General features: G+C 27.1%; 4 protein-coding genes across 8 annotated transcripts; 1 reads left to right on the top strand and 3 right to left on the bottom strand.

Moving 5' to 3' along the window:
- Window positions 1-1,022: 1,022 nt before the first annotated feature.
- Window positions 1,023-13,454, bottom strand: TBPH (TAR DNA-binding protein-43 homolog). 4 transcript variants are annotated; one of them, XM_035868280.2, is made up of 5 exons: window positions 13,373-13,454; window positions 12,899-13,143; window positions 11,099-11,268; window positions 10,768-10,908; window positions 1,023-5,647 (listed from the first exon to the last, which is right to left on the bottom strand). In XM_035868280.2, exons 2-5 carry the CDS (start codon window positions 13,134-13,136, stop codon window positions 4,790-4,792), a joined length of 1,407 nt encoding a protein of 468 aa, XP_035724173.1. In that variant the 5' UTR covers window positions 13,137-13,143; window positions 13,373-13,454; the 3' UTR covers window positions 1,023-4,789. The 4 variants fall into 4 exon arrangements, with proteins under 4 accessions (XP_035724173.1, XP_085520062.1, XP_035724175.1 ...); XM_085663936.1 differs by lacking the exon at window positions 13,373-13,454 and adding an exon at window positions 11,294-11,420 and having other exon boundaries at window positions 11,099-11,226; window positions 12,899-13,050; XM_035868282.2 differs by lacking the exon at window positions 13,373-13,454 and having other exon boundaries at window positions 11,099-11,226.
- LOC118442546 (uncharacterized) lies at window positions 13,126-22,121 on the top strand. 2 transcript variants are annotated; one of them, XM_085663939.1, is made up of 9 exons: window positions 13,126-13,914; window positions 19,647-19,922; window positions 20,284-20,375; window positions 20,478-20,661; window positions 20,784-21,019; window positions 21,109-21,256; window positions 21,402-21,528; window positions 21,649-21,827; window positions 21,955-22,121. In XM_085663939.1, the coding sequence occupies exons 2-9, from the start codon at window positions 19,709-19,711 to the stop codon at window positions 22,032-22,034; spliced, it is 1,260 nt and encodes a 419-aa protein (XP_085520065.1). In that variant the 5' UTR covers window positions 13,126-13,914; window positions 19,647-19,708; the 3' UTR covers window positions 22,035-22,121. The 2 variants fall into 2 exon arrangements, with proteins under 2 accessions (XP_085520065.1, XP_085520064.1); XM_085663938.1 differs by having other exon boundaries at window positions 19,541-19,922.
- Window positions 14,135-19,284, bottom strand: Dna2 (DNA replication helicase/nuclease 2). The gene is made up of 14 exons (XM_035868237.2): window positions 19,149-19,284; window positions 18,321-19,039; window positions 17,951-18,215; window positions 17,701-17,878; window positions 17,323-17,608; window positions 16,806-17,213; window positions 16,501-16,737; window positions 16,269-16,415; window positions 15,767-16,163; window positions 15,479-15,672; window positions 15,172-15,358; window positions 14,858-15,058; window positions 14,579-14,761; window positions 14,135-14,494 (listed from the first exon to the last, which is right to left on the bottom strand). The coding sequence occupies exons 1-14, from the start codon at window positions 19,179-19,181 to the stop codon at window positions 14,273-14,275; spliced, it is 3,657 nt and encodes a 1,218-aa protein (XP_035724130.2). The 5' UTR covers window positions 19,182-19,284; the 3' UTR covers window positions 14,135-14,272.
- Window positions 21,758-26,666, bottom strand: swi2 (Protein singed wings 2). The gene is made up of 10 exons (XM_035868284.2): window positions 26,439-26,666; window positions 25,409-25,579; window positions 25,033-25,195; window positions 24,562-24,718; window positions 24,278-24,426; window positions 23,530-23,718; window positions 23,297-23,455; window positions 22,697-22,807; window positions 22,428-22,517; window positions 21,758-22,325 (listed from the first exon to the last, which is right to left on the bottom strand). Exons 1-10 carry the CDS (start codon window positions 26,456-26,458, stop codon window positions 22,140-22,142), a joined length of 1,395 nt encoding a protein of 464 aa, XP_035724177.1. The 5' UTR covers window positions 26,459-26,666; the 3' UTR covers window positions 21,758-22,139.
- Window positions 26,667-26,962: the final 296 nt, after the last annotated feature.

The following is a 26,962-nucleotide window of genomic DNA, read 5'->3' as shown; positions in this document are numbered from 1 at the left end:
TTTTTTTTTCTTTGTAATTAAATTGTTTGCATACGATTATAATAAATAACGTACTCTTTGTAACACACACACACTCTCTCTCTCTCTCTTTCTATCTATCTATTTCTCTTCTTCACAATTTTTCATCGATAGAATTACTGGTCTGTAATTAAATACAATATTCTGAAAGAAGATATCTTCTTTACAGCAATGTACGCCAATTTTCAAACATTTTAGACATAAATCATTATTTTAATATAAATTAAAGATTATTGTAATCAATACTCTAACGAATCGAAATAAAATTTATTTGAAATGAATAAGTAATGCCAAGAATGTTTGAAATATTTGTTTGTTTGTTTGTTTGTTTGTTTGTAAATCCCTTATAACTCTCTATAACTTTATGTTACTTTAAAATCGACAGACATACAAAATCCTATTACATTTTATCGTCGAAATATTAATTATTAATTAATATCATAGAAAATTAATTTTTATCAAGTATAAACTACAGTTATATATAATTAGTTATATATAAATAGTTTAGATATAATTTAATACAATTAATAGAATAAATTTTTTCACATAAACTTTCATATAAAATTTCAAAATTCAGTTATAGAGAGTTTATTAACATACATTTCGTAATCGACGCGTGTGCAACTCGAAACAAAAACGATTAACAAAAGTTAAACGAATGAAAAATTGTTTACATGATATATATATATACACATATTTTGTCACAAGTTTCGTTTTCGTTAACTTTCATTTTATTATTTCATACGAGAATACACGTTTCGAGATAACGAAATGTAAGATTAGGGAATCATTACGTTCATTTTTCATTCATATATATTGTTTACAGACCTCGCTCAGTCTTCTTATTCAAAACGCAGTCAATTTCTCATTTATAAAAATCGACTCACGATAACCATTTTTGTATTTATTTTCGCAAGATTTACATAATCATTTGATTACTTTTTTATTTCTTTCTCTCTCTCTCTCTCTCGCTCTCTCTCTTTCTCTCTCTTCATTTTCTATCCTTTTTTCTTTTTTTTTTTTTTTTTATTTTAAATAATAATTACCGATTTCAAGATGCTGAAGTAATAACTGTATTTTCAGTACTATATTATATGAAAATAAAAATTAAAATAATGGAAAAGATTTTTTTTAATATTGCACGAATTGTTTCAAAAAAGTCCGTATCAAGAATTTTTATTTACTGCTTTGAGGGTTTTTGATTATAACGATAATTTTAAATATATTTGTTACATTACAATGATTTGTCCTTTGAATACCATAAAAAAAAAAAATATATATATATATATATATGCATGTATATATGTATTGAATTTCAATATTGCTTATCAGATAAAAAAAAATAAAGAAAAGAAAAAAAAAAAAAAGAAACTTAAATTACAGAACATTCTTGTAAAGTTGGTTTCTTAAAAAGTACACACTGTTCATCGTTAGAATCAATAACCCATTCATTGCTCATTTTTTCTATCATCGCAATCATTTAAGAGATGAGAATATCAAATGCGTGTACAATATTACAATTCTTTACAGTTATTTACAAACATCATGAAAAATCTGCATTCGATTTTGTTTTGTTTTTTTTTTTCTTTTTTTTATTACTCAAGACATGCTTCCCATTAATAATCACTTTCACTTTTTCCTAATTTCTATATAGCTGGTCTATTAATACTCACTACAATCATGCACTTGATAAAATCATAAGGGAGATATTAAATTATATGAATAATGCCCTATATTAAGAAATAACTGTAAGAATTATTGATGTTATGCTATTTTTCGCTGAATGTGTGTACGACAAATCTTACATATTATTCATTCATATCCAACTAATGATTTGAAATAAATCAGGCATTATTTTTAATAGACTAGAAAATATTCGCAAACTGTATTTTAAAAGTTTCCTTCTGCTACAGTCTTCGTATGTTAAATATGGCTTACAGATTATAAATCTAGAACTTCAACAAATAAATTCTATTTAACATTTTATCGATTTCATTTCCCATTATCTATATAAACACTCAAGCACATCAGCCAAAAAGACATATCAAACACACAAACGACTGTGCATCATTCAAATGACTTGAAATATAACTCACTGCTCATCTCACATTATTCATTCATTAAACAAACATCTTTTTTTTTTTCCTTTTTCTTTCTCATGTTAAATACACTTTCTTTCAACATTTCATGCCTGTAATTCTCATAGTCAATCACTATTAACAAAATCATTCATCGACATACACACAAACACCGATTCAGAAAAAGATTCAAACTCTATGAAATTATCCCTGCATTGAATAAAAAGTGATGAGAATGTTAGACTTTTCAAAGTAAACTGAGTGTTTCTCTATGAAGTTTGGGAAAAGGCAAAAAAAGAAATAGATTTCATCGTAAAGAAGGAAACAGTGTAAATTGGGTGATTTACATTAAATTTTTGTATAACCAGTGCTACAGTAAAAGCACCTTTACATACTATTTATTAAAAATTCGTACTCTCTAGATGATATTAGAGAAGTACAAATATTAATATAAGTCAAGTAAGGTGCATTTTGCTGCATCAATGTTTATTTATCAAATAAATAGCACAACAGTGAAAGATGATGTATAAGGATTTTTTTATTTTTCGACAATGTAATCATAAGATATTAGCATTCTGGAATAGCAGATCTAGATAACTTCAATGAAACATACAGTGAGATTATGAAATATATGCTTTTCTAAAGTTTCTTGCGCCATCATCTTTTTTGTATGTTAAAGTTATTGACTACAATTGTGAATTGTGAAATTCATTGTTTATTCTGATCTTTGGAAAACAAACACCCATGACCTGCAAAATTGTCCTTTAGAGAAAGAGAATTATCAAGTCTTTCATCACAAAACTTTCCTTCAAAATTTGAAGCACTAGAGAATTATAAAATCCTTGAATTTACTCGACTCATTCAATTGAAACAACTACCAATCCAAATGCTTCCTTTCACACACAATCAATCAATAATTTTGACACACCCGCACACCAATGTAAAATACTAATCATACTCGCACACGTAATAATTGTTTGTGTGTCGCACTAAATATTACGAAAAATGTAAACAACTTTATGCAAATCTCAGGTAGCTGCGACCAAACTATACGCAGCCTCACGCATATCCTGACTACACACCCACTCACTTCCACCCTAAGTAAATAGTATTCATTAGAAACAGTTATTCTCTAATATAATTTCTTTTTTTTTTTTTTTTTTTTTTTTTTTTCAATTCTGGACGATATATTTTATATCCGTAAAAAAAAAAAGAAAAGAAAAAAAAAAAAAAAAGAAAAAAGAAAAGTAAAAAGAAAAAAGAAAAAAGAAAAAAGTATGCACATGAAACAAACTTTCTATATGTATAATTTTATAAGGGTAATTGTCAAACATAAGAGCATATTCTGCATTAATCAATGCAAATAACAACTATTATGCTCAAATATGTTATATGTGTGAATAATGAAAATATTTAATGACAACAAATACCCATAAAGTTGTACGTCACTATTTTATATGTACGTTTAAGTATATATGAAAGAACGCACAACACATATACCCAGAGAAAGTCTCAATGCACTTCATTTCTTCAGAAGAAAGTTCTCAATTATTTTATCTTGTACAATAATTAAAAAATATATATGTAAGAATGATTTTTCAATGATGTGGTCACATATAAAATTATGACAAAGATATTTAATCTATATGCAGTGTATTCAAGCATTCATAACTTTTAATGGAATTAAATCATCGGAACTTAATATATTTGATTATTAATAAACGTGCAGCTCACATTATGTGACCGATTTAAGATCTATATACACATAGATACATATATATATATATATATACATAGATACATATATATATATATAAATATGTATATATCTGTACATAATGCTGCAACATTATAAAATATTTGATAGAATGAAAATTTGAAATGGCTATTTGAAATCAATTAACTATTTCTATCTGTACAAGAAAAATATGTAAATTATCAATGTGAGGATACAACTTATTCATCTGCAACCTATTACTTCATTAAGCTATATAACTCCTATATAATCACTCAATGAACTATTATTGGTAAGTTAAAATATAATTATATTATTAAGTTCCACTAACTTACTTCATATTTTTACATTAAACACTCTGCATCAATCATTATGTTACCTCAGACACATATACGTTAAACACTACATAATCTCATCTATCTCTCATTACAAAAGTTTCACAATCATCTATCTTTCTCCAATGCACTTTACTCAGCTCAGTTAGATCACACGCGTATAGAAGACCACACATATTTGCACGTTTAGATGATCAAAGCTATCCGTAAGAGACATGCAGGCCGTATCATTCGTGAAAGCTATTGTGCTAATTTCTCAAGCCAGTAAGAGAGTGAGAGGGTCATAGTATATCTTTTACTTTTTTTTTTCTTTTCTTTTTTTCTTTTTTTTTTGTTTTGTTTTTTTTTGTTTTTTTTTGTTTTGTTTTTGAAGTAATGACGTGCAATGATTCGAAAGTATCATCCAACACACTCTATTATGAACCGATCACATTACGGCGCACGATCATACAATATAGCCGTCCTTTTCTATCGTAATGTCACTGAAAGCTTTGGTTCTTTTTGTAAATCGTTTGCTTTGTACCCTTAAAACTTCCTGACCTTTGCTGTTCTTCAACATTAGTACTTCGGGACTAAAGGAACGGACCCTCCTTCTACGAATAAACTCGGAGTCCCGACCGAGTTTAATCGTATTTGAGAAATGTATTCGATTTTTGATCACGTTGACCTGGATGATTTTGCCAAGCACCCTGGGAGGCGTTTGGATTATTTGGACCAGGACCACCAGTACCAGGATTACCCGTATTACCATCGCCTCCCCCTTGATTCATCCAACTAAGAAACCCAGAATTACCGCTATTACCGATACTATTATTTCCTGAAGGTGGTTGACCTGGGGGCCCTGGTTGATTTGAATATCCTTGATCGTTTCCCTGATTCTGAAGATTACCGATTAGTCCCCAGGATGCTTGATTCAATGCAGCCGCCACTAACGCAGGATTTACTGGTAATGCCGATAAATTTAAGCCTCCCATTGCCAATGGATTGGATAATCCACCGCCGCCGCCTCCGCCATTATTCTGACCGGTAATGCCCAATGCCTGAAGATTAGGCATATCCAAATTACCTCTATTGCCTGGATTGTTCCAACCGTTTGGACCCATGTTATTACCCGAATGGCCCATGTACCTGTTTCCCTGATAGTTTCCCTGTACATTGTTTTCTACCGGTCCAGGTGCTCCCCTACCACGTACGTTTGAATTCACTTGGTTATTAAAATTCTTATTAATGCCGTCTGATTTCGGGGCTGCATTAGAGACATGAACGGAAACTCCTTTTATAATGTGGTCTTCTCCGCAGAGAGATTGAGCCACTTCTGGGTCTAGGAAAGTAACAAATGAAAATGCGCGAAAAGGTTTTGGGATGAACACGTCCGTAACTTCACCAAATTTGGAGAAATAGTCGCGTAGATCGTCTGCGGTTAGGTCTTCTGTACAGCGTCCCACGAATACCTTGCAGGGTACTTGCTGAATCATTCCCTCCTACGCACAAACGCACAATCAGTCAATCATATACAACATATTCACATTTTATCCACTAAAACTTGTGTACAGTGCACATTATTCACAGTCTCTAAATAAATCAAAAATCAATAAGCGACACGCAAAAGATTTTACTTTGAAAAAACAAATCGATTGTATTATTCATTAGTCTCATTTTTTTTCTTTACTTTTACTTTTACTTTTACTTTTACTTTTACTTTTACTTTACTTTTATTTACTTATTTTTTTTATTTTCTTTATTTTCTTTTTTTTTTTTTCTTTTTTGCTAAACATTTTTATTTTTTTATCTTTTTTACTTATTCACACCGAATATTTTATGATTATTTTCATTGATGCATCAATACCGATTAATCTGCACCAACAACAAGTTTTATATAAATTTTACAACAGATATTTATCTCATTAAAAATTCAAAAAGGTACTGCCTTTCGATTTACATTTAGATCCCTGCACTTTATCATTATTTTGATACTATTACCTTGTAAATTCATGCATAAATCTGTACAATATCTTGTCTGTATATTTTTCTTTTTATGTAAAATGCTGAATCTCATGCTATGTTACATTATCTTAATACGAATCAACACATATATGACAAAATAAAAATATTATTGTGAAGACTAAAGCATTACTAGTCTCATTAAAAAATATTTCTGCTATTTTTACCAAAGGTCATAGATCAATGAGAATATTTCATATACACCTTCTTTTTTGGTTTTAGTTTTTTTTTTCTTTTTCTTCAAATGCTATTGCGATTAGAATTTTTTTGTAATTAATTTTACTTCGTAAAATAATATTGTTTACTTTTTGATCAATTTATAAAAAAAATTGACTAAAAAAAAAAAAAAAAAAAAAAAAAAAAAAAAAAAAGAAAAAAAAAAGAAAGAAAGAAAGGAAGAAAGAAAAAAATTAAAAGAAAAAGAAAGAAAAAAAAATTAAAAGAAAAACAACATCTAAAGATATACAAACATATCTAGGAATATATCTTCTTTTGTTTTCATATGACATTTTTTGTAAATAACAATGAATTGAATCAATAGTATCAATGGGTATAACATCATACTTGAAAAATATTGAAGAAGCAAGCATTATATTTGAAGATATTTACATTGCTAAAACATAGTACGTCAAACATAAGTTCTTTTCAAAAGCACATAAATTTCATGCTAACAATAGAATTACATAAATATTTATACTAATAAAGGAGAATAAAATATATTGCCTAGAAAAATAATTAAATGGATAATTATATCGAAGAATGTTATCATAATTTTGTTTACTTTATATTTTAATTATTACTATTAGCATTATCAATACTATTCCTAATATATATATACATATACATATATACATATATATATATGTATGTATATATATATATATTTTTTTTCTTATTAGCAACAATTATAGCTCAATTAGAATATTGATATATTCAGTGACAAAACAGTGAATATTTACACAAGATTTCGTTATACAAGGTGAAAAAAAAAAATAATAATAATAATAATAATAAAAATAAAAAAAAAAAAAAAAAAAAAAAAAAAAATAAAAATAAAAAAAAAAAGAATAAAAAAAAAAGTCACAAATTATATTACAATCTGTGACTTGATATTCCCATTGAACCATGACTTATGTATTTACGGTAGTAACAAAACTCATCAGTATCTTGACATATCCGAAACATGGTGATCCCTCGATGGTCGATGCTTGTAATAGCGATCGTAGTAATTTTCTTTTGTTGGATATCTTGTAGTATCTGCAAATCTACTATCCACTTCTCTGCCATCAACTGCATATCTGCTGTCAACTTCTCTATTTTCAATTGGATATCTGCTATCAGATTCTCTACCATCCACAGTATACCTTCTATCTATATCACGATTGTCCACTGTATATCTACAATCTGTTTCTCTATTTTCAGTAACGCTTCTACTTTCAGCGTGTCTTACTTCTGAATACCGAACATCTGAAGGATATCTACAATCAGCGGAAACATATCTACCATCTGCATCATAATAACTTCTATCGTATCCATAATTATATCTGCCTTTTTCTGAATAATCTGGTGTTTCCATAATAGAATATGTCGCACGACCTTCATAATTTGGATATCTGGAATATTCTGCATCAGAAGGATAAGTTGAATTGGGAGTCGTTGCATGAGACACCATATAGTTTCTATTATCGTATCCTGGATCCTCATACGTAGAATAATTAGGTTTTTCATATGCATTATAACTTTGTCCTTCATATTTATATTTATTATCGTCATAGGGATAATTCGGTGGATACGACGGATAATGCGTTGTTTTATAGTCATACTCCGACTCATATCTCGGCATATTTCCTGTATCTGATGAATTCACATTCACATACGTTTTTGCCACAGGTATCCGTCGACTACTTGGCGTATGAACCGGAATAGGTCGGTAGCATTCATTGTGTTTGCTCGTATCATACTGACGAGCCATCATTAAGCCATCAATATTCTGGAACCAGACACACCAGCCCTCGACAATAACATACTATTTCATCTGTAAATTGACACACACACATACGCACTCTCACATCGCAGCAACTTTAAAAAACGTAGTTTATAGTATCATTCCACATAATTTATAATGACCAGTTCAACGAAATTATGTTGTAGCAATAACATTATACCATTGTATATATGAACAAAATAATGCACATTATTACAGTGATGGATATCATGAAACTTATATTGAATGAGTAAGTCTGGATATGATGTTTCATAATGTTTATACATTTCTGGATATCATGATGATACACTAAAATCATACTTAACATCGCTAATGTTTTCTTTTCTTTTTTTTTTTTTCTTTTTTTTTTTTTTCTTTTTTTTTTGGAGCTTTTAAATGCTCTACTTTTTAAATGTATACGAAACCCCACAGCATTTATAAATCTATAATGTTCTGCAAACTGTAGCAAATAATACTATTTCTTTTTCTCCCTTTTTTTTTTTTTGTTATTAAAGTAAAATAATCATTGTACTATATAGAAACCAACGAAATAACTGTGAAATAGATAAGTACTATAGTCGTACATCATATGTGGATAAAAAATTTGTTCACTCACGCACACTATCACACAAGATCATACTCATTACAATATTCCTTGTACTTCAGAAATCATACATTTAACGCCATGCAAACGTTTATCGTATCATGAATCATCTTTCAGCTTTTAACACACTTTACATTTTTTTTTCTCTTTTTTTTTTTTTTTTTATTTTTTTTTTATTTTTTTATTTTTTTATTTTTTTTTTTTTTTTTTAATTTTTTTATATATTTTTATTTTTTTGTTGAAAGTGTTTAGGTGCACTGTTGATTGTTTTCCAATATTCCTGACTTGAAAATAATCACGATTAAGACAGCATTTAATTTTTTTTTTTCTATTTTTTTTTTTTTTTCTTTTCAATTTTCTTCTAACTCAGGAGTTAAATGGTGTTATAAAGAATCATCACTGATATGAAAATTAACATATTATACTACGTTTCTTCAAAAGGATAAAGATTATAATACATATAATGTTACTTGAAGAACTTATGACTCGGAAATTCATATAATTTAACCATACATCCACGTCTAAACTGACAACTTCAATCTCAAAACATTCCAAGATTTTCACACTATTCTGTGTCAAAAGCATACTGTATTATATACAAATGAAAACAAACAAATGTCCCAAAGATTCTTCAACATAATCTCACACTCAGTTAACATCCACGCGTACACACACATTTTGCATTTACTCTTTATAAATTTACCACTTAGAATCATTAAACTAAATTCACATGTACAAAACATGCAGCAGTATTTTTATTTGTGTAACATTATCAAATGGTATTATCAATAATATTGAAAATTTAAAAAAAAAAAAAAAAAAAAAAAAAAAAAAACAAAAAAAAAATAAAAAATAAAAAGAAAAACAAAAAAAAACAAAAAAAAATGTAAAAAATTACTTTTGTTCTCTATCTTTTTCTATGATAATTTTTTCAAGAAAAATATTTCAATGTACTTTTTCTTTCTTTCTTTTTTTTTTTTTTTTTTTTTTTTTTTTTCATGAATATATCAGACTTGCTATGTACCACATACATGTGAATAAAGTTTCACGCATTCATCTATTTGCACCATATCAAGTGAGTGTATAATCTTATATACACATAATATGTATATATTATATTATACACATGACATACATATGTGTATTCATGTATTAAAATACATAGATACACATATATATTTAAATACGTACATACATATACATATATCTGTATTACAAATACAAATATATATATATGTATACATAATTGTTCAGAACTACTAAAGTAAATTGTGCCTCTGTAAGTTGTTCTATAGCAATTAAAAAGAAAGATAAATTCTTTTTTTTTTTCTTTTTTTTTTTTCTATACGTTTTATTCTTTTTTTGTTCTTTTCTTTCTTTTCTTTTTTTTTTTGTTCTTTTTTCTTTTTTATCTTTTTTTGTTATTTTTTTAATTTCTTTTTCTGAAATACTTTTTGGCATTCATTTTTCATATTTTTTTTTTGCAAAATATCATATGACGCGATTTACTTGTACATATTCTTATACCTGTACATATATAATATAAAGATATTTGTTTAAAAGAATATTTGTTTAAAAATTAATATTTAAATTTTATATTATTATTAATAATATAAAAAAAGAAAACGTCCGAAGAGAATAATTCATATATTTCATTTTATTTTGCTTCTTTTAATATCGTCTTATGATTTTCTGATATTTAAATATGCCAATGATAATTTTTCAAAATGCATGCATTAAAAAAGATAATCTTCTCACATAGGCAAAACACTTTTATGTAATCAAAATCCCATAGATACGCTTTATAAAATATACGTGAAATATAATTAATATTTAAATGAAACAAAGCAAGATATACTATTATAATATATGTACAGGGCTAAGGATCATTTGTACAAATTATGTATCTATGTGGGCACTTACAGTTCTTATGGCAGTTTAAGGAAATAATTTTAAATGACTAATAAATGTTAAAAAGAAGAAGAGTTATTATCTTTTGTTATTGTTCTTACCTTACTATTCGGAACCTTGACATCACACCACCTGCCATCTATCATGTGTCGTTGAGCAAGACATCTTAACTGCGATTCATAGCTTCCAAATCGTATGAATCCAAATCCTTTGCTCTGACCAGATTTTGCATCCTTCTTTACCTAATACATATTTTGTAAAGTATTAGAAAAAAAAAATGTTGATGATAATATATGGTCGATTATTATAAATTTCAATTGAAACAAAATATAAATAATGTAACAAAGAAATTCACACAAAAAAAAAAAAAAAGAGAGATTATTATGAGAAAATAAAATAATTAATGGATTGACAAAAAGTAATAAAACTTACTTGTGCCATTAGAACTTCACCGAATGCCTCGAAATATTCCCTCAAGTTCTGCTCGGTAGTTTTCCATGGTAAGCCCAGTACGATCAAGTCTGTACAACGCAACTTTGTTTCCATTCTCTTTGTCTTAGCTGTGGAATTTTCCAAATTGTCATCAGATTTACGCTTGTTTTCTGAAAAGATGTCACAAACATTTACTTCTATCGGTTAGTTTTCTATTGCTATGCTTTGTTAACAATCTCATAGACCAGTGTTAACCAAACTGTTGAATGTACAGTGTAGGTATGGCCAAGGATGTACAGATGCACGATCAAGGAGCTAAAAGCTGTAAAAATTTATTAAAATATGAAGAATACATTACAAGTTCGATGTTATTTGTACCTATTATGATATTGATGAACACCATGGAAAACATACCAATTATTTGTTAGTCAAGGAATAAGCAGATTTTTAATAGTTTGGGAAACACTGGTACAAATGTTCGTAATCTTTTCAGTACCAGCTATATTTTTTATGCGAATATATAATTCTTTTCTTTCCTTTTTAATATTTAATTATCAAAAGTTAAAATTAATATTAGAAAAAAAAAAAAAAAAAAAAAAAAAAAAAAAAAAAAAAAAAAAAAAGAAGAAGGATAAAGAATACAAATTTCTTCTTCTTCTTTTTCCTTTCTTTCTTTCTTTTCTTTTTTTCTTTTTTTCTCTCCTCTGAGATCATCAAATCTTTATCTTCATAAAATATTATTCGCATTTTATCCATTCACCAATAATATCATTTGTAATACAATAAAATGTAAAGAACGATGATATATCTTTATTACATAGCTTAGAGAATATTATTTAATGATACATAACGACGTATATATATATATATATATATATATATATATATACACCATTAATATACAGTAAGTTTAATATCACAGAAATTAAAATGAAAAAGGTAAAACACGATAATGCCGGTCATGCGTTAATAGATACCGATTTATTAGCTTAGACGAATTATCGCGTTTGATTTGAAAAATAAAATCGGCAAAGATAATTTTGAATCGATATGTAAAGGTGTGAAGTTCAAGAAAGAATTCATTAAAAGAGAAAGAAAAAAAAAAAAAAAAAAAGACAGAAAGGGAGAGACAGAGAGATAGAGAGAGAGAAAGAGTGAGCGAGAGGGGAGAGAGAGACAGAGACAGAGACAGAGACAGAGAGAGAGAGAGAGAGAGAGAGAGAGAGAGAGAGAGAGAGAGAGAAAGGAAATGGAGAGGGAAAGAGAATGAGAGAGACAGAGAGAGAGAGAGAGAGAGAGAGAAAAGAAAATAAGAGATATAACAGCGTCTAGATAAGACGATGATAAATCGTATGAAAGCGCGTAGAAAAAGAAAACGAAAAAGGAGGTAAGTCTTGGTAGGATAAGATAATAAAAAAATCGTGAAAATTTAGTTCGAAAAACGTACGATGGCACGAATCAACGAGGAATGTTCGATCGAAGCCGTGCAGCAGAGACTCGTCGAAACATGGTATGTATGTATATATGTATGTATGTATATATGTATGTATGCTGTATGTATGTATGATGTATGTATGTATGATGCATACACACACACACACACACACACACACACACACACACACACGTATATGTATATTAAAAAAAGAAAAAAAAAAAGAAAAAAAAATTGTCGCGTTTTATCCTAGTCTTACGGTCATACGATACGATATATACGCCATCACCAAACGTACAAGGGGGAAAGGCTTCGGGCATCTTAAAAGCACCTAACGCCACACTTGCTCTCTCTCTGATACACACCTTTCGGAAATACACAGAAATAGATCGCCTTGCCCCAACCATTTTCAGGTGGATGAAGCCGTCCCTCAACGAGTCGTACACCACGCATCGTCCGGGATTCTGGATTGCGATATTTAAGGCCACACGTCCCGGGAAATTGAGCGGACAGGGTGGTCAATAAGAGCGTGCTGTCGTCCTCGGTAGGCAGCTCTATAGGTTCTTCTCCCTCGTCTTCGGCGACTTGGATGTAGGACGTCATTTTTCTTCTTTAAAACACACTCACCGTAATTTCTCTTTACCAATGAATTATATTCTTCTTGTTACGTTGTTATTACTATTATTATTATTATTATTATTATTATTATTATTATTATTATTTATTATTATTATTATTATTTATTATTATTATTAATAATATTAATATTATTATTTCCTTTTTTTTTCTTTCTTTCTTTCTCTTTTTTTTCCAAAAAGCGGGGTAAAAAAAACTCTTACAACACAACAAACACACACGCTCGGATTCGCAGTCAGTCACGCAACACCGCACCTCTTTCTCTCCGCGATCATCTTTCCTCTTCGCTCTCCCCACTCCTACGACGCCTTCTTCTCCCCTCCTTTACCTCACTCCCCGCATTGGTTAGTACGTATCCCCACTCTTCCATGTCCGTAACGCGATGCAGTTCACCATAGGCTGGCGCGCCACTAACATCTCGAATCGAGTAACGTATCAATTATCGAACTTTCTTTCAATTCGATTTATCGATTATTTTATCTCGACTGACAACTTCTCGTTTAATACTTTATGTTTTATGATTTCCATCATTCGATTCGCATAATTCGTTTTATCCTTAGTTCTTTTTTTCTTTTTCTCCCAATTAATATTATAAAATTAATTGTCATTTTTTCTTATTCCTTGAATTATTTCATTTCAATATATATTCAATGGTAAGAAGTTTGCAGCTAAACAATTGTTACACCTGTCATCGATATATCGATATTGTCCTGATCGAAAGAACAACCAATCAGCTATCTCGAAGGTTTGATATAATATTCAACGGAAGAGAGAAAAAAAAAAAGAAGAACTACGCGTTTAAATATTTAAGTGAAGCTTTATTTATGCGTAATATGTAAAAACGTGAGAAGAGATTTCTCTTTCTTCTTTTTTTTTTTCTCTTTTTTTTTTGTCTTTTTTCTCCATTATTGTCCATTGTAAATGTCAAAAGTATTAATATTTTATTAGAAATATTAATAATTATATCACAATCTTTGCAGGTTAAAATATAAAAATAATCTATGATATAAAAAAGAAAATATTAATATTATTCTTATAACATTCCATATTAATCATGCGATTACTTATTAAATATAATAATATTTCATTCGTTCAATCGTTTATCAACATATATCCTTCTTCAATGATTCGACGATTGATTCCCAAGTAAAGTCATAAGAAGAATCATTGACATTAATTATGTTCTTTACTTGTACTATATTAAAAAGTTGTATAAATGGTTTATATTGGCTTATCGTGTTTCTATCTGCTATGATAATTAATTTATGTTTTGCGCGTGTAATAGCTACGGTTAAACGTCTTTGATCGTCTAATATCCCAGTATCCTATATATAAAAAAATTATTAGAATAATAATTAATCGTAATTAATCGTAATTATTTCTTTATAATAGATATATAATAGATATACCTGCAATTCATCAAATTTCTTATTGATACTTTTTGCACATGAATAGAAAATAATACTCTTATCACGTCCTTGATATTGATCCACAGTATTTACTTCTATTTCTGAATTTATCAGATTTTTTATTAAAACAACTTGCGCTTTATATGCCGCAATAATACCAATTTGTTCCGAGCTTATGCCGATCTATATTATAAAGATAAATTGATTATAAATTATGTTAACAAAAAAAAAAAAAAAAAAAAAAAAAAAAATTCACTTTAATAATAATAATAAAATTACCTGAAATAGAGCCTTAAGTAGATATAAAATTAGAGCCGCTTCCCAAATATTAGAACACGCTTGATCGGTCGTAATATTTTCTTTTTTATGGATAAAATCTATAGTCATATCTTGAGTACAACCTGTATCCAATATAATTACAGAATCATCTAATGCAGGCGATAATACTGCTCTTACCCATCTCTCGTTTGACGATGGTATCTGAAACATTATGCAGGCATGTTTTGTTAAAAAAAAAAAAAAAAAAAAAAAAAAAAAAAAAAAAATAGACTTGTCTAAAAAAAAAAAATGTAACTTTTGAAACATTTAATTACTCTCGTATTTGATGATATAAACGTTCCATTTTCTATTGATTCATTGCCTGCCTTTAATTCACCATTATATGTTAATCTATTAATCAAATCCATAATACTTTTGTTCATTCTATATTGTACGGTTAATGCAACAGTATTATTTTCTGAATCTAATCTCTCAAACAGAGACTGTGCTGCACCGAGATTTCTGCAAAAAAAGAAAATAAAAAGAAAATAAAAAAAGAAAAAAAAAAAAAAAAAAAAAAAAAGAAAGAAAGAAAAAAGTACATTACATGTATTCATCATATAAAACTACATATATTTTTACCTAGCTGTTTTGTTTTTAATAACAGGAGGTAACTGATTGGGATCTCCTACCAGAATAAACTTATTTGCATTGTATAATGGACCTAAAATTGTTGGTTGCGTTACTTGAGTACTTTCATCAACGATACATACATCGAATGTTCTTTTTTCAAAGACTACATGATGAGCTCCAAAACAAGTAACTCCTACAATCTTCTAAAATATATATGTATATATATATATATATATATATATAATATTAATATAAAAATCTTTACATTTTTTTTTTCCAATAAAAAATTACTAATACCTTATTTGCATATACTGATTCTAATTCCTCGAGCGACGTACAATCTGATGTTAAATATTCTTCACTTTTATTTTTTAATAATGGATGTATCACACACGATGATCCTAATCGTATAAAATCAATATTTTTATGTAATAATTTCAAAAGAATATTATCTACTGCGCTATTAGTGTGCGATGTTACTATTATTGAATGGCCCAATTTAAATAGGACTTCTATCAATGTTACAATTGTCTCTGTTTTTCCTGTTCCTGGCATGCCTTTTATTAAAACATATTCATTAGCAGCCAAGCACTTAAGAATTGCTCTTTGTTGAACTTCATTTAAATGCTGCAATATTGTTGCAACTTTAAATATAATTGAACGTGGTAATTGTGCAAGAAATGTTGCTGGTTTCCTAAAATTGATATATTAATATTATATATATATATATATATATATATATATATATATATATATATATAATTTAATTAGAAAAAATATATTAATTTTCAAGTAGTACCTATCTATAATAATACTTCTTAATCTTTTGCATATTTCATTATCATATAATAAACCTCCAATATTTGCAAATAAGGTTGATGATAAATTTGTGTTAGTATATTTATCGATATGAAAGTTCCCAATTGCATTACGTTTTGTAATATCACTGAAAATATTAAATGATTAAATGTAAAAGATCTTTTCTTGACGTATCACAATATATCATAAATATTATAATGATTAATACATACTTATTTAAAAGAACAGTAATTGAATCTTTCTTTATCTGTACTATAAAACCAGATGATATATTTATTCGTGTATCTGTACTTACAATAATGTATTCATTTTGTACAAATTCTGTGCAAATATTTTTAATACTTATAGCTTGTCCATTTGTGCGTACAAATAAATGCTTATATTTGTCATATTGTTCGGTAACTTTGCCAATTACTTTTAAATTGCTGATACATTTTCCTTTCATTTCTCTACAAATAAATAATAAATTTTGAAAATCCATTTATGTTATAATATACACCATAATCAAGATATTTACCTTTTCTCTGGTTTTAGAGTCCATATGTCTTTCATAATATATTGTCCGGTTCGTATGCTCTCTTCCATTTGTAAAAGAGATACCCATTTTAAAATAAAATCTATATGATTATTTTCAAATTCATTAAAAATTTCTTTACTTAGTTTAACTAATCCATGAGAATCGGGCAATTGTAAGGTATCGTCCTTTTTCAAATATGCACAGCATAAATTTTTATAAGGACATTTAAGACAACTATTATAATAATTTATAGGCTCTGGCAATGGCATAATTTTCAATTCATCCTTTAAGTCAGATGGAAAGATCATGTTTTTTGTTTTAGTGAAATAATCAGCTAGAGTATTTCTTAATAAAATTAAATCTCTTTTTTCAGCACGACCACAATTAATTTCACGTATATTGTTATCTCTGTACATCGAATAAATATTAAATTATTATTTTTCATTATCAATTTTAATATAATTAAATTAATTATATTTGAACATTCTTCTATAATTTTTATATATTTATTTAATACCTAAGATATAATAACAATCCACTGTCTGTGTTTTGTCCAGTAAGAGCCATCATCATAATATATAAAATAACTTGACCTCTATGTTCTAGAGAGAAAGATGGTCTTCCTGTTTTTATTTCAATAGGCATCACTTTTTTTTGGGAATTAATTTTGACTTCAACCGTTATATCAACTTTTCCCTTAATCCCAAGTTTAGGTAACCAAATATTTTCTTCAATATCATATATCTCAGAGATTTTACCTTTAAAGTTATTCTTTTCATTACTTATTGCTTCTTGCTTTGTACCTAAAATATTTCAATTATATTTTAAAAGATTCAATTAAATTATAAATCATAAATATAATTTAATTTAATATTCATGGACATTCATTTTTTACCATGAACATAATGTTGAATAAATTCAGATATTTTTGGTACATATGAAAATATCTCTTCTTTAAATTTTTCAAATGAAGATTGAGAACTGTAAAGGATATGTATTATATCTTTTGACTGTAATTCATTTTCTGCCATCTTCATAATATCAGACAATTTAGAAATATTTTCAATTAAACACTAAAATATATAGAAAATATTTTATAGATTAATAAAAGAAATTAAAATATTTATAAAATAAAATTTAAATACCTTTTGTAAAAGTCTATGAACTATTCTTCCAATTGTTAATGCTGTTTGACTAGACATTAAATGAGGTAAAGATTCTATTTTTTTAAATATTTCACTTAATACTGCTCGTCTGTTACAATGTAATGCTCCAACAATAGTTGTACTAGAAATTAATGTGTCAGGTTGTATAACAATATAACCATGATCATTATCCACAATCCAATTTTGTGAATCTTTTTTGGCTTGTATCATTACAACATCACCTTCTTTAATCTGAATATCTTTCCTTAATTTATTTAACAAAAAAAAAAAAAAAAAAAAAAAGAAAAAATGAGTTATAAAATAATGTAGATCAATAAGATTTTAATTCAATAAAAATTGATATAGCTACCAAAATCCTGAACATGTTACTGTTGCAAAAGTTTTTAAACTTGTATGTTGTACTTTTAGGATTATAGATTTTGGATTCTTTTGCAAATCAATAATGTCACATCGTTGAAACGAATTTAGATTTATTTGTGAATCTATATTCCAATCGCATTCAAATATTTCATCAAAATCTTCTGCATTTATTTCATCAAAATCATTTATGTCATTGAAAATATCAGTTGATTCTGTTATATCGATAGAATTTCTATTAAATTGAGATTCTTTCTGATTGTTTTCTTTTATAGTATGACAATTATTTAAAATAGTATCTTCGTTATTAATGACAATTGTATCATTCATAATACATTCAGATTCATTTAATGAATTATTTAATACATTTGTTGTTTTGACGTTAGATATATTCACTGAATTATTACTACATTCCTTAGATGTTGTATTTTTTTCTTTGTTCGCATTTATGATTTTAAGACTATCATTAAAGAAAGATTCATCGATATCATTAAAACAAATACTATTCATTTTTGAATTAGATTCTGAATCTAAACTATCACATCTCTTTCGTTTTCTAATGATATTGTTACTAGAGGGATTGTTTTTAATTTCAATCTCTAGAATCACATCCTCATTTTGAATATTTTTACTTTCATTAGATTCACGATTAATTGAGAAAAATGAATTAATTTTTGTTTGTGAATTATTTGCAATTGGATTCTTCGAGACCTATGATAAAATACAATAATTATATTTCTCTAATAATAACGATTAATTAATATATATTAGTATGATCAATGATAAATAATAATAATTTTAATGATAAAAAATCGTTTACCTTTTTCTGAGATAAATTCTGAGATTTCTTCATTTTTAATTAATTATATCACAAATGAATTATTATTTTGTAAGAAAAGACGATCGTGCGCAATTAACTCGATCACTGCAATTCCCGCCCATCATGTTTGCCGCCATTTTTTAATAATAATACATAACCTATAAAGCATTTCAAACTCAATACAATATGTAGTTACTATCTTTAACGATAGGTTCGTTAGTGTCGTTCCTTATTGAAATTACGTAGTATCGAAGACCAAGGCGCGAGCATAATATTCAAATTTTAGCAATTGAAAATTGAAAAAAAGAATCTACATTGACTTCTTCTCTATTTTATTTTTTATTTAAATAATAATTATCTTCGTATATTTGATCGTCTTTTGTTCGTTTTAGTTTTTAATTTTATTGACGTCTTATGTTCAAGACCGATCAAAGAAAATGTTAAGTTTGACGTATTCCTGGATTTCATTATCCATGACTTTAACATAATTAAGATCAGTTTTTTGAAGGAGATAAAGAAAAAAAAAGAAGAAGAAGAAGAAAGAAATCTTGATAATTAAAATGTCAGAAGAATTGGACAACGACGGGACATTAAAATCTCACGAATTTGGCCCACCGAAATCGTTACAAAAAATGGAGAATGCAGACATCTTGTGGAAAATGATAACAAAACGATTTCCAAATGCTGCGCCACTTCTTTGCGAGATGGAAGCTGTTATTGATCGTGCGGATGATCTTTTGCGACAGCTCAGAAGACCTTACGGAAGATCAGTTGGTATGAGAAAGAGAGATATGCAAGTATATTAAAATTCAAATATCAATCTTCTATAACCTCACGTTAATTTAAAATTCACAATATACTTTTTTTCGTTAAATAGATTATCATAGAATTTATATCTTAAAAGTTAATCTATGCGAAGTTTAAATTATATTTATGATAGTATAATTATATTAATATAAATTATAATGCTATAATTTTCAAGTTATTTTTTTTCTTTTTTTTCTTTTCATTATTATACTACCATAAATTGTAATATAATTTGATATACTAATATATATGTTGTATAATAGAGTTTAGTATGAATAAAAATTAATGTTATAAATATTGTACTTATAATAAAAAAATTTATTTATAGAAGTATCGAGTTTAAACAATTTCGCGGATTCCGGGGAATCCGACGAAGTTATTTCATTGATTTGCGATGAATCTTTTCCAGAAGATACTGAAGTACGTTTATTCGATATATGTATCATATAAAATCAAATCTGCTTGATCTTAAACGAATAAATAAAATCTTAATGGATAAATAAAAAAAAAATCTTATGAAAGGTTTTTGAAGATGTAGCGATTATGACGAACACAGTCGAAACACAAATTTCGAAAAGCAGTGTCACTACCGTCGATACAGATTTTGACTCCATTTTGTCTAATCAACCGTCTTCTTTGATTGGTCAAAAATCAAATAACTCAACAGACGATTTAAAAGAGGAAGAAAATGGAAAGGAAAGTAATAGTAATTATTCCTTTATTTTCTTATTATTAATTTTCCTTTTTTTTTTTCTTATTATTGGAAAGAAATTTTATTACAGAAAAGTAAAAAAAAAAAAAAGAAAGAAAAAAAAATATATATTTCAGAGAACGTTGACGAATGTAAAAGTGAAGAAAGTGTACAAGAACAAATAGAATCTACGTCGAATTCGAAAAAAATTTTCGAAAAAATTCAAGAGAATGAAAAGAAACATTCTTCGGGAGATTGGAATGAGAATATAAACGTAGAAAATCATTCTTCTACTATAAACGATACAGAAGAGATGGAAATCTATAAAAATGTTGAAATAACTGACATATACGAAAGAGATAAAATAATAACAGTTAATTATTATTTATTACATATAATAATTCCGTTATTATATATTAATTTGATCGAATATCGTAAATGTATAAAAATTTTTGTCAACAGTTCTCTGGCGATGAAAATATTAATAAGAGAACACCATGGGATATTCTCGAGGAGTATGCTAATCAATGTAACATAAATATTGATTATCATTGTGAGAAAAATAAATGCAATCGTTTTGTGATTAGCGGGAAATTATCTGAATTTTCTGGTATTATTTTTTTTTTTGTTTATTTTTATTACGTTCATTCATTTATTAGACCTTCTCTAAAAATTTTGTATTTTGAGTATGACATTTGTTTTATTTATTTCTCTTTTTTTTTTCCTTTTTTTTTTCTTTTTTTTTTTCTTTTCAGCAACCGGCTGTGGAGATACAGAAGATCTGGCTAAAAACAATATAGCCAAAAAAATATTGCAAAATATAGCTGATCATCAGATGAACGACAAAAAGATGAAACAATTGTTGGAATTATCTCGAGAACAGTAATTAAAATTTTATTAGAAAAATTAAAACTGAACCTTTATGTAAAAAATATTCTCACGATGTATATATATATATATATATATATATATATATATGTGTGTGTGTATATTTTTATCTAGGATATTGGAAATAATTAATTTTGAGAATGACGATACAAATGAGACGCCTTTACGAAAAGTTTACATGCTTTGTATAAAAAAGGGAGGATCTGCACCAAGATACATAACCGGAAGGGAATACAAGCATCAAGGTGTGAAGTGTGTAGCTAAATGCATGGCTTTGAATCATGTAGTTGAAGGTAAAAAAAATATTAATAATTCAACATTTATTTATATATATATATATATATATATATATATATATATATAAAATTATATACATATTGTACATTTTAATTCATTATTAACAATTTCATGTAACTGCAGGAGAAGGAGTGAGTCGTCATAATGCGAAAAAGGCTGCTGCTGAACAATTTTATCAAAAATATTCCGATAACGAGATATAAGAAACAAATTTAAGAAATGAAAAAAAAATTCGATACTAACGAAAAAAAAAAAAAAAAAAAAAAAGAAAAGAAAAGAAAAAAAAAGAACTGTTCTCGACACAATTTTCATGGTATTTTAGATACTATCCAGGGTAATTTTCCAGTTTTTTTGAACGACCAATAATCGTACAAAAGTTTGCCAATAATTAAAAATATTAGAAATGCCAATATAATATTTAAAATGTCTAATGGATAAATCAAAGAGTTTTCGTCCGATGAAATACAAATTTCTGTTCGAGTCAAGTCACGAATCTGCGAAACAAAAAAGGGAAAGAAAAAGAAGAAGAAAACAATGAGATTTTCTTGACTAAATAAAATATTTCGATAAATTAGATAAATAAACAAATAAGTTACCTGTTTGTTTGAATTCTCATCGCCTCTGACAGCTGCACACTTGACCTCGTTTATATCTCGAACTAAATTTGTATACCTAATCAATAGATCCTGTAATTCATGGAACGTTGTCGATATATCAAACATTTCATTAGGAAGTTTAATTTTTAAAAGAAAGGAAAATGAAAAATAATAGAAAATAATAATAATAATAATAATAATAATAATAATAATAATAATAATAATAATAATAATAATAATAATAACAACAATAACGTAGACCGTATTACCTGAAATCCAGGAGTGAAAAGACAATCGCATCTCCATGGATTATTGCCAAGATATAATCTTGCTACACTACCACTTTGAAGCAAAACATTCTCCAATGCATAAGTTGGCACCTAAAGAATATAAATTACGAGAATTATAACTTATTAGCTTAAGAGATTCATTAGCATGTTAAATATTATCAGGTGTTCAAGAAATCTTTAAAATATTCCAATATGGCGGCTAATAATACAATACCAGAATCAAATAAGGCTATATATATATATATACACATTAAAAAAAAAAAAAAAGATAAATTATAACGATATTTAATTTGTCCATAACAGAGATTCATTAGCATGTTAAATATTGTCATCCTTGAAATATTTTAACGTAAGAGCTAATAATAAAATTATCAGAACAAAATGTAGGCTATGTAAAAAAACAAAAAAGAAAAAAATGATAACGAATTTAGGTTCGCCTAGAAAAAGAAATTAATTGGCGCGTTAAATATCATGTTTTTTTTTTTTTTTTTTTTTTTAATATTTCAACATAATAGCTAATAAAACAACAGATAAATGAATGGCCATACTAATGATCTTAATTTAATAGTCAATACAAACGTCTGAGAGTTTATTTCCACGTAAACTGAAAAGACGAAAATGATCGAGCCAATAGGAACCATCCAATTGTACAATGGACTCGACTAAATTGTCATCTAGATAAAGATCCAAAACTTGTTTGTAGACTGGATTTTTCACTAGTGGTGTCAAATCCTTTATCTAAGATCATTAAACTCTTATGAAATAATTATTCGAATGATATATTGTAATTAATTTAATTCAAATAATGAGACCTTGTTTCCATTCAAATGTAGAGTAGTCGTATTGGCTGGTAAAAATTCTGGCAATTCGTTTAAATTACGATAACTACAATTAACTGAAGTAAAGGCCATTAATTGTTTTAATGTCCTTTTACCACCTCGTCCAACCACATAAACCAATTCGCAGTCGCATAATGTTCTCTTGCATTCGTCTTTCAATGTCTATGAACAATTAGATTTGAGATAATTTTGTATCTTCACACACATTTTTTATACACACACACGCACGCACACATATATATATATATATTTTTTTTTTATTGGACTGTTCGAAAAATACGTAGGTGTTTTGTTTTTTTTTTTTTTTAACAAGTAATAGTCATTATTCTGTCGCAGAATAATCTGGAAGCCTATAGTTTTAAGATTTATTTAGAAAAAAAAAACGAAAAAAAAAGAAAAAGAAAAAAATTGCAAAAAAAGAAAAAGAAGAAAGTACAAATATAAATTGATTTATTGCCGAACAAAATCCAATGTATTTCAAGAAAGTGATTGTAAGACCTGTCTGGGGGAAAAAAAAAAAAAAAAGAAAAAGCAAAAAGAATTGACGTGATCTCATTGAAAAAAAAAAAAGTGATATACGCGTATACGGACATTTTATGCTCGATCAAATATTTATCTTTAGCTAATAGGTATATCAACAATTTTAATTCTCATCTTATATTTCTCTACGAATTTTTCGAACGATTCAATTTTAGGAAAATGAAAAAGTATCAAATATTACCATAATAATTTCTACAACTGGTACGAGTGGTCTTCCGTTGTATGGTACAGAGCAACGTAACTTTTCTCGATCAACAATTTTCTCAGCGAATGATCCATTTCTCAGATCGAGAATCCAGGAAATATTTTCGGTGCATTTCAAAGGATTACCTATTTAAATCTTTAATCAATCTTTTTTTCTTTCTTTTTCTTTTTTCTCCTTTTTTTTTTTTTTTTTTTTCATTTTTTTTTCTTCTCTACCCAATTGCATTGTCAAATAAAATTTATTCGATCTACGATTCTCACCAAAGAGATAAACTTGGCTCAACGTCGGTACATTAAATCCTTTGAGATCGATCTCCTTCAAATAATTGTATCTCAAATCGACAATCCTTAAATTCGAAAGATTTGCAAAGACATCCACAGGCAGTAGTTCCAATTTGTTATGAGTTAGATTAACTTTCTGTCAAGAGAAACACGACGAAACAGAAACGTGGTTCCCTCTGCTATCTGTACATTTATATTATATATCCAAAATTCAACGGGAAAGAAGAAACGGGGGAGCCAAAAAAGAAAAAAAAAAAAAAAAAAAAAAAAAAGAAAGAAAGAAAGAAATAAGACCGAAATTTTAAATTCACAAATTCGAATATTCCGTGCTCGTAAAGAGCGAATCATTAAATCATAATCCGATTTCTAATTGAACGATAAACGCACATAAATAATATAATAACTTAATTTTTAATTTATCATATCGCATATACTTTTTTTTCCACCTACTTCAAGAAATTGACAATCCTCGGGGAAAGGTGTCATCAATCTCGTCAAATTACTGTTCGCTATTTTAAATTTTCGTAACAATGGAAATCCTTGCAAGACTTCTTGAGGATCGAAAGTTGTATTTGGCCAATTGCACAGAACAAGATTTTCTACTGTTTCATTTCTAAACAAAAATATTTTGTTCCTTTTGTTTTTTGTTTTTCTTCTCTTTTTTTTTTTTTTTTTTTAATATATATAAATGAATTATATGTATATATATATGTAATGTTCGTGTGTATGTGTGTGTGTGTGTGTTCAGTTTTAATTTTTGTTGTTTCTTTGCTTTTATTATTATTATTATTATTTATTATTAGTAGATAATGATTTAATTACTGACTCCGTTTTCCATTTGTCGTCAATACCAGCAAAACATGTAAGTCGATGTCCAATCACTTTCAAATGGCATTCAGATAATTCAATATTCAAATTAATTCGATGACAATCTAATGTTTCATTATCTTTTGCGGAAGCGCGTGAGAACATCATTCGCGATTCGAATGTTATCATCCTGTATAAACAAATATTTCCATTAAGTATTAATTATATTCGTAAAGATATATTTATATCTGTGTGGGTACGTTCGAAAACGATCCATAAGAATCGTGATCAATTTTTTATATATATATATATATATATATAAAAGAAAAGTGAGAAATGAAACTAACGTAAGTATTAAAGAATATTATCTTATCGAAGATTTATTTTACCGTGCAAACAAAAAAAACCTTAAACCTATGCAAACACGGAAGATTAAGTTTCTAGAATCAAGTGTTCTTGAAAGTGTAAAGAAAACAAATCTAATTCGCAAAAATTTTGCTAATTTACGTGATCTTTTTTTTTTTTTTTTTTTTTTTTTTTTTTTTTTTTATGTAATATTCACGTTAATGCATTTTGTTTATCCTCTTGCGTTGCAACAACGTTTAAACATTACATTAGCTTATTTTGTCAGATCATTAGGGAATAATGAGGTGCAATGTTACAGTAAAAAAAAAGAAAAAAAAAAGGAGAGAGAAAAAATATTTAAAATACATAATACAAATTTTACTGGATGCACTGAAATAATAATTGAACACTAATTTGTTCATTTCGAAAGTGGCACGTTCTAAAATACGTGTATACATTTTCTCTTATATCTATCAATTGTAATATTTTTTTTTTCGCGTCTTCTTAAGAATTAACAGACCGTTATTAAATTTTTACGTAAATAAAAATCTATATCGTATATTATTGACATTTGAACGGAATAATAATTCGTTGAAAACATTTGCTCTTTTGAAAAGAAACAAAAAGATTCTGTAAAATTGAACCTGTAATATTTTTTTTTTTTTTTTTTTTTTTTTTTTTTTTAACTTAAGTATTACACTTACAGTATTATTATTAACCACATTCTTCACAATATATATGCGTGCATGTATTATATAATATCACTTTTTCTTTTTTGTTTTTTTTTAAATAAAAAATTGTTACAAATATAAACTAACTCTCATCAAATATATTTCTGATTGATATTGTTAAACGTAGAAGTAATAAAATTTGACGAAGTTTCAGATACACCGTAAATGATAAGAAAGGAGCTACTGTTCTTTAGACGCCGGTAAATGTATTACTAAAGTTAAAAGTCCGATGACTTAACTCTTTATAAACAGATTCGATGATAACGAGCGCAGACGCAGATGAGATTCGGTTTTTGATATATATATGTACATATATATATATATATACACAATGTAACAGATTACTGTTTAATTAACAATATTTCAGATTACTGTTTTATTAAAAATATTATTAATAAATAAAATTTATTTATAGATAAATATGAAAATGATAAAATACATTTAAACTTTTTACGAGGAATATTTAATGATCTAACGATTTCTATCGTTATTTAATT

This window comes from Vespa mandarinia, chromosome 24, assembly GCF_050613455.1.
Source record: "Vespa mandarinia isolate Hongniang chromosome 24, ASM5061345v1, whole genome shotgun sequence".
Taxonomy (NCBI): Eukaryota; Metazoa; Arthropoda; class Insecta; order Hymenoptera; family Vespidae; genus Vespa; species Vespa mandarinia.
Note: the sequence above shows the minus strand (reverse complement) of the source record. Positions and strands in the feature narration are given on the sequence as shown.

What these genes read in the sequence shown, in the direction of transcription:
- TBPH (XM_035868280.2), bottom strand. Translation starts at nt 13,136, where the DNA reads ATGACGTCCTACATCCAAGTCGCCGAAGACGAGGGAGAAGAACCTATA. An exon ending in GTGAAGTTCTAATGGCACAA is followed by an intron (nt 10,909 to 11,098) that starts GTAAGTTTTATT and finishes AATATGTATTAG; the next exon opens with GTAAAGAAGGATGCAAAATC. An exon ending in TCAAGGTTCCGAATAGTAAG is followed by an intron (nt 5,648 to 10,767) that starts GTAAGAACAATA and finishes GTTTGTGCGTAG; the next exon opens with GAGGGAATGATTCAGCAAGT.
- Dna2 (XM_035868237.2), bottom strand. Translation starts at nt 19,181, where the DNA reads ATGAAGAAATCTCAGAATTTATCTCAGAAAAAG. An exon ending in GTAACATGTTCAGGATTTTG is followed by an intron (nt 18,216 to 18,320) that starts GTAGCTATATCA and finishes AAATAAATTAAG; the next exon opens with GAAAGATATTCAGATTAAAG. An exon ending in TTCATAGACTTTTACAAAAG is followed by an intron (nt 17,879 to 17,950) that starts GTATTTAAATTT and finishes TATATATTTTAG; the next exon opens with TGTTTAATTGAAAATATTTC.
- LOC118442546 (XM_085663939.1), top strand. Translation starts at nt 19,709, where the DNA reads ATGTCAGAAGAATTGGACAACGACGGGACATTAAAATCTCACGAATTT. An exon ending in ACCTTACGGAAGATCAGTTG is followed by an intron (nt 19,923 to 20,283) that starts GTATGAGAAAGA and finishes ATTTATTTATAG; the next exon opens with AAGTATCGAGTTTAAACAAT. An exon ending in TTTGAATCATGTAGTTGAAG is followed by an intron (nt 21,828 to 21,954) that starts GTAAAAAAAATA and finishes ATGTAACTGCAG; the next exon opens with GAGAAGGAGTGAGTCGTCAT.
- swi2 (XM_035868284.2), bottom strand. Translation starts at nt 26,458, where the DNA reads ATGTGGTTAATAATAATACT. An exon ending in GACGACAAATGGAAAACGGA is followed by an intron (nt 25,196 to 25,408) that starts GTCAGTAATTAA and finishes ATTTTTGTTTAG; the next exon opens with AAATGAAACAGTAGAAAATC. An exon ending in GAGCCAAGTTTATCTCTTTG is followed by an intron (nt 24,427 to 24,561) that starts GTGAGAATCGTA and finishes AGATTTAAATAG; the next exon opens with GTAATCCTTTGAAATGCACC.